A 15,178-nucleotide genomic window follows, 5' to 3' on the forward strand; every position below is an offset into this window, starting at 1 on the left:
TGTGTTACAGAGCACAGTTTCCAGCTGAGTATGAGTATATACAGAAGAAATACAGGCCCATTAGTGTCTCTGATGGGCTCAAAAACATCATCTGACACCCTCAGCTACATTTCAAAACATTAAAGATCAAACATTGGGTTTCTGAAAAGTCATGTACTTTTGACTTCACAAACAAACAAAGAAAGGTGTTAATAATGCTAAATAGAACATTTTTCACACTTTCCCACAACTACCAAAGATTAAAACTGGTAATTAAAAAAACTGAGATGAAGAAAAGCTACAGTTGTGTCTGATTGTTATTAAATCAATATGTAGAGTATTCATTTAGAGATAAATACACATGGGAACATGATATGGGAAACTGCTGTTGTGGTAACTTGAACAAAGCCAAAAGCGAGTGAGTGGAGATGACGAAGGGGTTTATGAGCATGTTACATGTTACAAAACTCTCATTCATTGTAAATAGGGGACCAAAACATTAGAACCACCTCTTATTATACTCCAACATAACTCCATCTCCCAGACCTAAATAAAATTATCACCATTCTGACAGGTTCAACTCAAAAACTGAGAAATTATAACCTGAGCTGCTGTATTACGTTGCATTAGATTGCACAGGTGTTCCTAATGAAGTGGTCAGTGAGTGTATTTGTATCCCTGATTTTTTTTGTGCCTCTACTGAAACATCAACTGAATGGCTTTTTTCTATGTTTTTTATTTTCTCTCCTTTCTGTATCCCTGCCGTTCACTTATTGCCTTTTCATTCCTTTCATTTGTGTGAACAGTGGGCCATTTGCAATATGTGGAGATTTTATTTGTGGAGACAGCAATTTCTGTACTGAGATGTAATAAGAGAAGTAAGCTGGAAAAGAATGATAGAGGTAGATAAATGCGGGTGAACGTAGGGGACCATGAGAAGATGGGTGAGAGAATGAAATATAGCATATTTCATTGCCTGACTTGCGTACCTTGAGTTAAATGGATGAATTGTTTTTGGGCGATAATTCGTGGGCTGATGGCACACAGTCACACTGGCTGCCATGAAACTGCACCACTAAAGAAGATGGAGGTGGAAGCAAATATCACAATAGCTGAGAAGGTGCTGTGTAGCAGCTTCCACTGACTGGTTTTGAAACGTAGGCCAGAGACTCACAGACTACCGAGTTCATTGACTGTGGGCTCTAAAACTCCTGAACAGCATCCAACTGCTTTATAATCCAGACTGGAAGACTGGAAATATCACGTGTAATAAAAACTCCTTTTCTAGACCTATCTGAAATATAGTTTTCTAACTTTTAAAGTTAGACACAGCACTGCATTCTTGGGTGTATGTTGAATTGTTATTATGAAATAGGAGTTAGAATTTACAATCACTGTGGCTTCAAAATTGTGCCTGTAGAAAAAGATATGTAATTACACACTCTGTACTCATTATTCAGCGCCTTGCGACTTGAGTGCATATATGTCATTGCTTTTCATTTAATGATCGTTGCCTTATTGACTTGATCATTGTAATGTACCTTTTTGGCCCTCAAGAGTTACACGTAGGTACCTTGGGTTCCTATAATTAATTCCTAGGGGATATATACGTTTAGACTGTACTTTGTAGGAGAGAAATGGACAGCAACCTTTTTGTTTTGCTTCAGCTCAGGCTATTTTCTGATACGGAGCTGCAAAACAGTTTTATTTATTAAAGGTGTAGGGTTGTTTTGTATTTCCTCGTGGTCATTGCTGTTGACCTGCTGTTGTTTTGTATTTATGTCTTTTATTGATTTATTTAGACTTTACTTTGCACATTTAGTAATCCACCCACGTCTATACCACAATAGTTAAAGTTGTAATGTGAAGTAAAAAAAAAAAAACCCTGGAGAAATCAGTGTACTTTTCAAGTTTTATTTTATTTCCCTGTACAAGAAATGCAACATTTTCTGTTGCAATAACTTTAGTGGTCCCTTTAAGATGAAAGGTTAACCTGGCTTTGCTATCAATGTAAATGTTACGTTACCTTAACCAGTTCTGACATTGGCACCTATAGGAGATTTCTCTATATGACCTGTACAGTAAAAAGACAGGGCGACTACATGTTCTGTAAACACTTCATCTTAATATACAATCTTAAAATAATTTCTAATTGTGTAATAATAGACAGAAAAGACAATGAGGTAAATCATTGTTTTTTAATAATGTTTTCAATAATGATTAAAACTTTGTACTTTGTAGTACACTTACACAATGATTTATCAATGATCAGTTGTACAGCAGTTTGTATGATGGTCACACTGACTTAAGGGCTCCAGAAATGTTGTATTACATCCCAGTAAGAAAACACATGAAATAAATAATGTTGTTATGAAGAGCTGTAAATTAGAGTCGATGAATGCCCTGTGAATCTTTTCCATTTTAAGAAGGCTACTTCAGCTCTTGCCCAGAGAGTAGGTATGTGACAGTACTGCATCAAACTAGGGTGGCTTTTAAAAATCCAACTGTTAATGCCAAAGTGCTGTGTGAGCACAGGGTTTCGGCTGAGAGGAGGAGAGCTCCACAAAAGAATTACTTTTCTGGTATGTGAATGTGCATCCTGGAGCTGCCTTATGTTCATCTAGCTTCTAATGTTTTCTCTTCTTTCCTTCCTTCTCTTGCACGGGCAAGAGGTCCTTCTCACATTTCATTAGTGCATCTCCAGTTGCTGCCCTTCATTTCTGATTCTCAGCTCCTGACACATACTGTACTGTACAGCACGAGGGAGAAAAGCTGGGAAGAGATGCAACAAGAGGCTAATCAGAGCAAAATTATACTGCCAAATGGAAAGCACATAACAATAAGATAAATATATGAAGCACAATTGTTTGAATTTTTTTTTTTGTATTTACCAGCTACTGCAACTGCTAAGCATACCTCGTCTAACTGTATCAAGTATGAGGGAGCTGTCTCATTTACTCACTTCAATTCTCCACTCAGAAAACATAATAGCTCACAATATGAGTATATTTAAATAGGTGGTTTTGGGGTCTTTCATAAAACATAAATGGTTTTATTGGCTAAAAACCATACCTTTACATTTCTATTGCTCCTGCACAAAAGAAATAACATAACCATAAGATGTACAGTATGCTTAAACTCTTGCTCCAATGTTTTCTAAAAGTCTCCTTGCTGCTAATTATTGTGTTCCTTGTTAAAGAAAAACACTGTAGTTATATTCAAAGCAAACACTGCCCACTCTTCTTTCGCTTTAGAGTTCCCAGTGGCCACAGATCAGCCCAGACATCATGGGCATCATTGTGGGCCAATTTGGAGTGAGGAGATAAAGATTCATTATTGGGAGATGAGAAGAAGTCTGTTTGGCCAAAACTGCTCTTGTTCTCATTGATGTGTTTGTTGGAAGCCTTTAAAAAGCCTGTGAACAAGGTCCCAGTGGCAGAGACAGCCACTTCGGACCGCAATCCCATCTGAAAGCAATTAATTTGGATATCAAATCTTTATGTAGTTAATGTTTGATGCTAGTCTAAAAGCGTATTTCTGGGCAAAACCAGTACTGGAACATAAAATCTGCAATCAGGTTTTATGTTGCATTATCTGATTTTATGTCCCACCTCACCTGTCAGCCCCCCGATAAAAAGCCACTTACAAATATAATGTATTTTCCAAAGAGCTGCAACCATATATTCTCACATTTCACACTTTACAAAGCTGAGTGAAAATATTAAATAGGTAATCAAATATCCAAATATAAAACCATTTTCTATTATCACACCAATATATCAGAAATAGCATCAAATTACATTCTATAGTTCTTAACATCAGGGGAAAAAATCTAAACAAAAAAAGCTTTTTAAATGTCATGTTCAGTAAAAGTAATTCACAAATTATAAAATGTCCCTGATGGTGGATAAACACTGAAGCATGAATCACAAGATTCTGGCACTGCTGCACAGCTTACAAAAAATACACACTTAAAATATTTCACCACAAAAGGTCACGTAGGTAAGACTCCAGTATTACTGAATTTGCCTGGTGGTGTTTATCAGCAGCACTTGAAATAAAAAGATGACAGAACACTGGGACTGAGAGGAAGAGGCTGTCACCACCATGACAAGATACCACTGGTGTCTGGGGATACGCTGCTATTTAAGCCTGGCTTTGCAGTTGTTTCTTAAATCTAAATTTTCCTTTCAGACAGTTATTTTCTACTAAGAGCAAATAAATATTTCTAAATGAATACAGTCAAAATATATTCAATGCACCCAGTATAGTTAAGTTTATTAAACCCCCCTTTCCACAGTTATGTTCATGGTAACCCATCATCATTTTCTTGAATGAAACCCAAAATGTCTGTTCCAGTGAGCTCAGCTGAATTAAGATTTTGAGAAATCTGGGTTGTAAAAAGACTGGAACATAATCAAGGGCCCTCATTTCTATGCAGATGAGCTTTGTCAAGAATAAGTGAAATTTGATTTTCTGCTCAGATCACCCAGCTTAGCGTCTCTCTAAAAACCAAAACACGTATATTTGCTTAAAAGTGTGTAAAATGTCATTACAAATGAAATCATTATTTAACAAGGTGTCCTCCATTATCTCAAGTGAGCAGTAAGAAAGTAAACATCACTTCTGTGGGCAACATTAATTTTCTCAAACAAAGCATAAAACCAAAGAAATCACCCATCATGGTGTTTCTTTAATATCCATTGTGGCCTGCAAGGATACTTGTCTCATATAATGTATTATCACTTTATTTGTCTTCATTCTAAATAGAAACACAGAATGAAACTAAATATATTTCACAAAGAGTCACAACACTGTAAATTCTGCAATCTCTTTATACAAACCAATAATGCCCTAAAGACACGCACACACACTGACACACACCTGCTTAAGTTATTCAACCTTCGCAAAAACCACAAAGCCAAATAAGTAAAGAAATTCATACTCCTCAAAACTCCTCTCTTACTTCTAATCAATATAAACAGAACTTCATATTTTGCCATATAACACCATGTCCTCTGCACTATGTACTATATTGCCTGAGGAGCCAACCAAATAAGACAACTCACATACTCTTTACTAAGTGCAACATTCAAATAAGCAGCTTTGGACAAATTTACAAAAATACTGTTGATTTTTAAGACATGTAGTTGTCAACCCCCAGGCCTTGGATTTCAGTAAAGTAGCTGCAGCTAAAGCATTCTAACTCATAAATAAATGATTTTTACTGAATAGCAAAAGACATTTACCTTGATATGGTTCAGTGTTTTTGGTTTTCCCAACAACAACAAAAGACAGAATTAACATAAACGTGAAGGCATGTGATGTGATTGACCTCGAAATTCACAAGAATCTCAATAACCAGCACTACTCAACACATCATCATGTTTGTTCTGACCTCATGTCAGAGAATAATAATAATAATAATAATAAATCATTTGTATCTGCCAAATGACACTCACTCAGGTGTTCATCCTCACCCATTAGACCCATTAGTATTTATAATAATTATGTAATAAACGAAACAAATTTCCATACACCATACACGACCATATGTGGTGTTTACGCAGTAAACGTAGCTCTGTTTCAAATCAAATTATCAAGCAGGGCAATGGAAAAGGCTGCTCCATCACATAGCAGAGACCTCTTCAAATCACTACAGTCCTAAACAGCTATTTGTAACCTAGCTCAGTTCATCCCTGAGGGAACAATAATTTTTTTCCACTTGCCTCCTTATATAGACAGGTTAAAGCTCATTCAGCTTAAGCACACTGCTCTTGGGGATGGAAAGTGAACAAGATCCTTCTTCTGAAAAGCTGTCACCCTCATCACTACATTACCAATCAGGCCACAGACGCCCAGTTCTACAATCTAAAAACCCCAACAGGTTTAGAATTTAAGAAACAATTAAGGGACAAATGTAAACAGAGCCCCATTATTTTATTAGCATGAAAATTTAAAGTTTAAGAGGGACAGAAGAAAGCCTAAACTTTTTATATTTTTATTACAAAGGTTTAAAATAAATGATGTTGTGTCTTTTTTTTCCACTGATCAGCAGATGAGCACATCTGGATTAAAAGTATTTTTGAGCCTAGGGATTATCAAATCAATTCTTTAGAGTGCATTTATAAAATAAATCAGCCAAAAGCATTTTAGGTAGACATCATCAGAGGATCATATTCCTGGCAAATACAAGAGTTTTCTCTAGCTTATAATCATCATCATCATCATACTTTGGCTAAAGTATGAAGGGAAGAAGCAATTTGACTGAGATCTGATTAGTGAAATCTCTGAGGTAGGGCTAAATATGTATTAGCACAGATATCTCAATATTTTTCATGTCTGCATTATGAAGAAATTAATGTACAATGGCAATTACTCTCCATTTGTCATGGAGAATGTTTGAAATGCCACCTACAAAGGCTGGGTGCAAGTGAGCCTGAAATCATATACTGTCAAAATGACAATGATATATTTTCATCTCTCTGTAGTTTAATGAAATTTAAAAGCCAAGACTCCCCTTAAATTTCATTATAAACCACTTTTTTGTTGTTGTTGTTGTTGTTGTTGGTCCTATGTTATTTTAATGTACCATAAGATGATGGCACAGAACTGAGCCCTTAAAGAGAAGAAGATAGCGTAAAATTTAAGTACTCTCGCCTTTTTTCATTTCTGTAGACACAGCACACTACAGTCAAGCCTCACCCGAGGCGCCGTTAACATAAGGCTGATGTGCCGAAGCGAGCACCCTGTTCTCTCAACATGTCATTAACCACAAACATCAAGCAGCTCCTCCCATGTAACATCTCAACAAAAGCACGTGCCCATTTTTGACAACTGGTCAGGACATACAGTATATTAGCAAAATTCGTAGATGTAGATGTTGTGGTAATGATACATGACAGCAGTGACAAACGGGGTTTGTTTTATCATTTTCCGTCTACATATTCATACCTATCATAAGCCAAAATGCCTGTACAATTATCTCAGATGCTGATTGTGCGTATGCATGTTTTTTTTTGACTCTATAGGTTTACTCCATTGCTTTGAGACAAACTTTAGCTTTAAAAATAGAACCAAAAAAGTGTAATTGGCACATACGAATAATCTCCTTAACTATCTGTCATCAGTAAAAGTTTGCCTCAAATCAGACCATACATGAGATGACAAGATTGCAAAAATATTGAATCACACTGTCTTGGTATTAATTTTGTATTAGAAGTTACTAAACATCTCCCTTTCATCAATATAAATTGAAAGAAAATGCAAAGAAAAATCTCCTCTACCCACCACCCTTCTTGTTGAATTGTCCACCAGAGATTACAGAAGGATGAAAAAGGAAAACAATTTAAAACATTATGATGTAAGAAGCCCCTTGTATAATGTACATACCGATAATATTGCTTTTACACTGGAAAATGAGGAATATTTATATAGAAAATATTCAAAACAATAGAAACAGTTTTACTTTTTTCTTTTTTATGAAACCACGTAGTTACCCACAACATAGTAAGATACACCCTCCCAAGCCCCTTTGGCACAGTAATCATATTCATATTAATTATTATTATACTGTTGAATTACAAGACATTTGAATAGGAATGGTCACTCACACATTCAGAGTAGTAACACAGTTTCTGTAGTCGTAACACATATTGGTACTGTATGATATAACATAGATCCAAAACATATTTTTTTCTTTTTTTAACCTTTGTTGATACGCAACTAAATTTACTTTCATCAGAAACAAAACAGAACTGTCGTTGCATGCCCTTATTATTTACAGAATCACTTTGTCTGAGTTTGTTCTTGCTGGCTACTGTAGAGCAGAAATACTACACCTAAAAGGAGAAATCAGACCATGGATGGTATCATCTGTATCACTCAGCTGTTCCAGCAGACCAATGTTTATGGTGTGGAAAATGTGGAGCTCCTGATGAATAATATGGCGCTGGCAACATTTTGAAGAACATTTACTGTGTTGATTTGATACCAACAGTCCAATCACCTTTGATTAAGTGAAATACTGTTTACCAATCCACACAGATAGAATTCCTCATAATATCTGAAATATGTATTCTGTATCACAATATTGTAACTTAAGATGTTTTGTTTTTCTTTCCCCTGTAGAGGGAACTGACAAAAAATCAAAAATTAAGGCCCCACTTCTCAAAAGCATCTTAGTGAATGCCTTCATCAGCACATTTTAAATGCCAGTGTTACTCAAGAGTACTTTCAATGTCTGTTTACAGCATCTGTTGCATGATGTAAGGACAGTACTCCTTTTAAAGGCATAGTTTCTTAACCAAAGCTTTTAATAGTTCAATTGGATATTTTAGATTTTTTAGTATTCTGTAATGCTCATCTACACATTGGAAAACCATTTTTCCACATTTTAATTGGAAAAGTATAAACTTCATGCCCTTTATTTATCCCTCATACTGAAATTACACAATACCTGTAGTTCTCTCTATAAGGGGAAATCAAACCCAATCTCTGTGTTTAGGAGAAAATGTACACTGGAACATATTCAGGACCATATGGCCCCTTGGGATTTGTCCAATTGGATATTACTTTGAAACAGAAATAGAAATGTTGATATTTCATTGATTGGCTTTCTTGCTGAGATTTAGATGACAAGATTAACACATTTCTCATTGGGTTTTCATTTTATATGACACTACAGTCAACAGCCAGTTAGCTCAGCACAGAAACTGTGTCTGGCCCAGTCCAAAGAAATCAAAATCTGCCAATCGGCACCTCTAAGGTTCATTAATGGACCCATTTTAACATGTTTGTCTAATCAATACAAAAACAGAAGGACAAAATACTGTAATTTTGCAGGGGGGCTAGACTAGACATTTTTTGGGCATCACTTTCTTAAGTCTTCTCATCATCATGATGTTTCCAGGCAACCACAAGAGGCTTTATTCACCTGACAAATATGCCAGTGGTATCTTTCTCCTCATCTACCTTTTGGCAAGAAAGCAGTTTTCCAAAATGTGAAGTTGGTCCTTCAGGTCAATGTGACTGTAGTTCTGGGTAATTTCCATGTTTCTGCTGCACTAACATGCCTATATAATGATTTGTTTAATGTCACAATAATAAGCTTTGATGTCAGATTTTTGCCAACATTTCACCAAAACAAAATGTGAGGACTAAGAAGTTTGTAGTGAAAGAAGGCCTGGTTGTGTCAGTCCCTCCTCTCCCTCTTTCTCCAGTCACAGACAGTGAGGTACAAAAGGTTTGGTCCCATCTGCTTTAAGAATTATGTAGAAAATATACATTCAAACTTCTGAAAAAAACAAACTGCAAGAATAGAAAATACAGAAATATTGGCAGGTTAAAAAGAAAGTACCAAGAGAAAGAGGGACTGAGGAAAAGAAAGCTAGAGGGAACAGACCAGAGACTGAATTAAAAAATGCTTTTGTGAGAATGTTCCTCAGAATAACATACAGCCTGGTATGCTAACACAATGCACTTTTGTCAGAAGCATGTCGGATTTTATTCACAAAGAAAAATCCTTAACCCTTCATATATTTACAGTGACTTCCCTTACATTGTATGTTTGTGTGTGTGTGAGCAAATACTGTCTATGTGTGCCCTTGACAGTCAAAATAACGCTTGCTGTCATGCTTCCCCAACAGTTAATGAGACGACATGTCATTAACTGAGATACAGCAAATACATTCTCTCTCTCACACACACACACACACACACACACACACACAGGCATACACACGCACACACACATACACACACACACTTACTATCTCTAATTAGTTGATAGCCATGTTAACTTAAGGCCATTAGCCGAACCTCAATGATCGTAGCTCTAGACCTTAAACTTTACAGACACCCACAAACTGCGAAGTATAGTGGCCATTTTAGCAGTTCACCACACCTCACTTGAGAAACAAAACACAGTACTATTTTTTGGAAGCTTCTTGTACTTGCATCTCACTGTGCACATGTAAACACAAACACAGCTTGGTGTCTTCACCAACAAGCCATCCATGACGCCTTTACTTCAGGTTTTTACTTCACGTAAGGACGAATGGGTTTCAGTGTATCCATCCTCTTTATATCCTGTGTTATTTTTGAAAGCTCTTCTTCACTTCTACATTTTCTCTTTGCTTTGCCTCACAGTGAGGAAGAACTCTGGCTGTAGTTTCTGAGTGTTAATCTGCTGTACCTTGGCGAAGGAGGAGAAGGCGGAGGATGGGATGGCACTGGGGGGAGACACAGACCTGTCTCTGATATGGGTGAGCTACTGCTGGATGCCAGAGAGTCGCGGAAGGGTGACGGAGGAGTCAAAGCAATAAGCTCCTCTTCCAGCTCTACCCTCCGTATTGGGGAATCGGGGAGGCAGGTAATCAGGCTTCCACAAATGGGGGAGAGTGAGGGGGATGTCTGGGGGTGAGGAGGTGGCAGGGGGTAGGGTGAAGGAGGCATAGGGTGAGCGAGACAGCCACCCCGGCCCCCCAAGCTGGACTCAACGGGTGGAAGAGGCTGGACGTCGGCGTAAGTGGTGAGGGTCGGGGGCATCTGGATCTCTCGGGGCAAAAGATATGGGTCGGTGGGGTGAGGAGGAGGTGTGTGTTTGTGTGCATGCGAGTGTGATGGAGAGGATGAGAGCATCATGCTGTTGAGCTCTGTGATGTTAGCAGTGAAGCGGTTTACCACACAGCTGATCTGATCCATCAGTGAACTCTGAGCCTCTCCAGGATGATCTTCAACTACAACCAAGCGACCCTCACTGCCGGCAACAATGGAACCGCTGCTGGGGGGACCACAGCTGCTGTCGCTGCCACCGCTGCCACCACTGCAGATGCTGCTCTGGTAAGTTGCAATGCTTATCATCTGAGGATCCTCCCCTGCACCTGCCCCTAGTCTCTGGCTGACAGTGCTGATAGGTGAAGGCGTCTGTGGCCGGTACGTGATTGAGTAGCACTCCTCTGCTTCAGAGAGCTCATACAGGGTCTTATCGGTGCTAGTGTCAGGGTGAATGGGAAGCGAGGACATGGAGGGGAGGGAGGGAAGAGGGACATGTGGGGTAAGGTCACCCCCTCCACAGTAACGTTCCTCAGAGGTTTTGGAGAAGGGCTTGATAACGGCAGTCTGATTGTTCTCCTTCTTCTTGATATGGAAGGACAGCCGCTGCCACAGGTGGTTGCCACGTGAATTGCTGCGTTCCGTCTGTGCCCAAGATACTGATTTACCATTAGAGCTAGAGAGCAAGAAGAAAGTGGAAAGAGGATTTTTTTTGTTTAGTGCTTAGATTCACTTAAAGTTGATTTACTAAAAGCTAAATTTGTCAATTTGATGTTGGAAAAAAATGTACAATAATTTGTAAAATATTTATTTCCTTGGTTATGTTTAAAATGATAAACATTAATAAAAAATTGACAGTGAAAATAAATGATAAAAGAAAAAAAATCACTTTTTCCAACTGCAGACTTTACTTTCTGACATAATGAATGTAATTTGCACTTTTGTTGGGAAAGTTATCAGATGTTGAAACTGCGACATTTCCTAGAAAATATTAGCTCAATTTGAAAGTTAGAAGAGGGGCAACAAAAGGCTGGAAAAGTAATTGCTCCAAATAAAGAAAAAATCTAATGAAGGGGCATTTGATAACTAATTAGGTCAATTGGCAACAGGTCAGTAACATAACTGGGTAAAAAAGGAGCATTTAAGAGTGGCAGAGCCTCTGGAATGTAAAAATGGACAGAGGTTCACTAATCTACTACTAACTGCATCTAAACATTGTGGAACCATTTCAGAAAAATGTAAAATTGCTTTAAAGACTTTGAAGATCCCAGCATCTAAATTACATAATATCATCAAAAGATTCTGAAAATCAGAAGGAATTTCTGTGCACATATCACTAGGCCAAAGGGGCAGGGGGCATTAGTGCCTATGGTGTGGACAGCTTACACATCTGGAAAGGCACCATCAATGCTGAAATGTACATAGAAGTTTTAGAGCAACATATGCTCCCATCCAGAGATTGACTCTTTCAGGGAAGGCCTTTCATATTTCAGCAAGACAATGCTAAACCACATGCCGCATCCATCACAACAGCATGGCTTCACAGGAGAAGAGTCCTGGTGCTGAACTGGCCTGTTTGAACCAATAGAAAACATTTGGCACATCATAAAAACAATGTGCATCAGAAAAGAATAGGACAATATTCCTCTCCTAAATTCCAGCAACTCGTCTCCTCACTTCACAGACATTTACAGACATTTGTTAAAAGAAGAGAGGATGCTACACAATGGTAAACATCGACCTGCTCCAACATATTTAAAATATGTTGCTGCCATTAAATTCAAAATGAGCTAATACTTTCCACAAATGGTTGAGTTTCAACATCTGATATGTTGTTTATGTTCTATTGTAAATAAAAATGGATTGATGAGACTTGCATTCTGTTTTATTTATGCTTTACACATCTTCCCAATTTTTGATGTAGATGACATTTCTTATTAGAGCAAGTGATGCAATGGCAATTAGGAACATGTAGTTTGTATAAATTATACTTTCATACCTGTTTCAATAACTATTGTGAATGTATTGTACTCTTGATTTTCATTTCCATCTGGAAGATTTTTTTAACATAATAAAACACACACTTTCAAAGTAAAGTACTATTTTTTTCTGAAGCAATTCTAAAAAACACTTGGAACATACACAGAGAAAAACAGAAAAAAAAAAAGAAAAGAAAAAAAAATTTTGTAGATACAAATAGAGTGTTTAGCGCCAATACAAACATATTCAAATGAACCCTTAACACGACAGAAAATCTGTAGGACTTCATATGCCTAGCAATTTCATTACAGTGAACTTTCTGTTCTATTTTTTGCTGCCAGTGTGTTCATCATTTTTCTTTGTCTGGATGTCTCTCTCTCTCTCTCTTTCTCGTTCTATCTTAACAGTTTTTCCAACTTTTGTCTTCACATCAATCACAGCGCTCCGTTCTCTGCCCCCTTCCCCTTTTCTTCCTCTCGTTCTTTTGTCAGGTTAATTAGTGTGATTAATCTATGGAATTCCTGATTAAACCTCACACCACCATGGCTGGAGGTGAAAGGAAGTCAAATCACCCTGGAGACTCACACACCCACACAAGGTGCGGATACTTACCCACCTATGCCCCCCCCCCTCCCCCACACACAAACACACACACACGCACGCACGCACACACACAAACAGTGCTGTAATGTCCTTATTTGAGCTCACAGGACCAAGCCTGACCTGCTAGCAAAATCACAAGTTTTACATACCAAACAAGTATGTGTTTGATGTTGTGATGCACTGATGTTGATTTTAATGTCCAGGCCTTTGGTAGCAGCTCAAAAATTAGTCAAATATTTCTTTTAAACATTTTTTCTTTTTTTCCTGGTCTGTCAGTTTCATGTCTGTCTGCATCTGCTCAGACTACACAATGACAGCTTCTCAAAGGCAGCAGCTTCCAGCCCTGCATTGAGGAGACAGACAGCCCTGCCAATTACCACCACCCACAGAGGAATACAGGACCAAAAGAAATGGAGAGGGGAAGAGAAGAATAAAAGGACCAGAGATGGGAACACTCCTGACATTTCTTATAAGAGCATGATAGAAATCTTGCTTGCCAAGCAGGGTGAGCTGGAGTAACCTGCTGACAAACGAAAATGTGTTCTCGTCTTTTTTCTCCCTTCTCATTTTGGGCATGTGGCCGTGCATCCCTCCCTTTGTGTTCTTTGATCGGTTTCTTGTCACGAGAGATGACTTGTTGATGGCCTTAAGCTTGGTGTGAAAGCTATTATGTCTTCTCTTTCCACACCATTCTTTTAGCCCTTTCTTCTCTTTCTTCTAGATTACTTCTTCTTGTCCATTCTCCCCATCCATTTTTCACTCATCTCTCATCATTTCTTAATTTACTGTAAATTTCCATTTCCAAATTTCTTTTTACCCTTCTTCCTCACTTCATATCTCTCTCTTCTTCTTGTCATGTGCAATCGGCCATTGTCTGCAGTTCATATTAGGGTCAGAAGAACAGTCAGGCACACTCAGGGGAAGTTTAGAGAAGCAGTCTCTCAGAGAGATCCAACACACAGACACACAAACACACAGACACACACAGACACACACACAAAAACAAACACACACACTCACACCATAAATAGACTAAATAGATAAATAGAGTGGAGCCATTAAAGAAATGGTGCCTTGGTCTGTTACTGAGGACTAAACTGGCCAAAAAGCCTCTAGTGTGTACACATATGTACCTGAGTGTCTCCCCAGTGGACCCTCTGCGTTTCCACAGGTTAACCAGACTAGAAGAACGGCTGGCAGCTGAGGAAGATTTGCCGTCCCCTACGTGCATGCGCACCACGGTACTCGTGGTAAAGGCACTGCGCACGTTACGCTCTGGTTTGGCTAAAATGATGTACACCTGTATATAAAATGAAACACAAATTATGTATTAAAGTATGTATCTATAATATTGAAACATGGCTGAACAGATAAAAAAACAGGGTCTCATAATTCAAAAATGCACTGAACAAGAGCTTTTGTTGTGTGTTTGTTTTGTTCTGGGTTTTTTCTGGAGATCCTTTTATGGAGTCAAAAATGCTTTTACATAAATGCTTTTATAAGAGAAGTAATGAAAGCTTTCAGGACTGTCTTTTAATTTAAGACATTAATAAAAACCCAATTCTCAAATGAAGAAGCAGGGAATTTCTCTTTTGGAACAAGTACAAACCTTGTCCTTGGATGTGAAAATCTGACTATTAAAGAATAAATGGGGGGGATATACAATAACACTTTAAACTGTTTACTTATTTTTACCTCAATACAGGCAATTTAGAAATTAAAAATTTTAGGCTTTTATGTATTTATGCAGAAACTTAACTTGAACACTTTCTTTGAATTGCATGCCGTTTACTGGGAGTGCTTCCTGTGCATAACCACTCTAATAGTTTCTGTCAGATTGTCAACATGCTTGCAAAAAACAATTATTATAAAGTGTTCACAAAAGTGCTGCACTATGCAAGGCGTGACTGCAAAGCAGATGACAGTGTAACAGGACCAAGTAAATTTATACTGTATTGCATGAAACATTAGCACTCTTTATTGTACATTGTGCACTGATTTAAATGATTATAGCCACAGCATACAGTATAGTACAGCATCCTGGATACCCGACAAGATATCA

General features: G+C 37.9%; 1 protein-coding gene across 9 annotated transcripts in view; it reads right to left on the reverse strand.

Moving 5' to 3' along the window:
* Positions 1-2,162: 2,162 nt before the first annotated feature.
* Positions 2,163-15,178, reverse strand: part of grm5b (glutamate receptor, metabotropic 5b) — a 59,630-nt gene continuing 46,614 nt past the window's right edge. For all 9 annotated transcript variants that reach the window (XM_067507947.1, XM_067507941.1, XM_067507945.1 and 6 more), the window contains 2 exons: positions 14,250-14,416; positions 2,163-11,209 (listed from right to left, as the gene is read on the reverse strand). In XM_067507947.1, the coding sequence (XP_067364048.1) occupies positions 10,123-11,209; positions 14,250-14,416 (1,254 nt within the window). In that variant the 3' untranslated portion in view covers positions 2,163-10,122. The remainder of the gene's footprint in view (positions 11,210-14,249; positions 14,417-15,178) is intronic.

Source organism: Channa argus, chromosome 6, assembly GCF_033026475.1.
Source record: "Channa argus isolate prfri chromosome 6, Channa argus male v1.0, whole genome shotgun sequence".
NCBI lineage: Eukaryota > Metazoa > Chordata > Actinopteri > Anabantiformes > Channidae > Channa > Channa argus.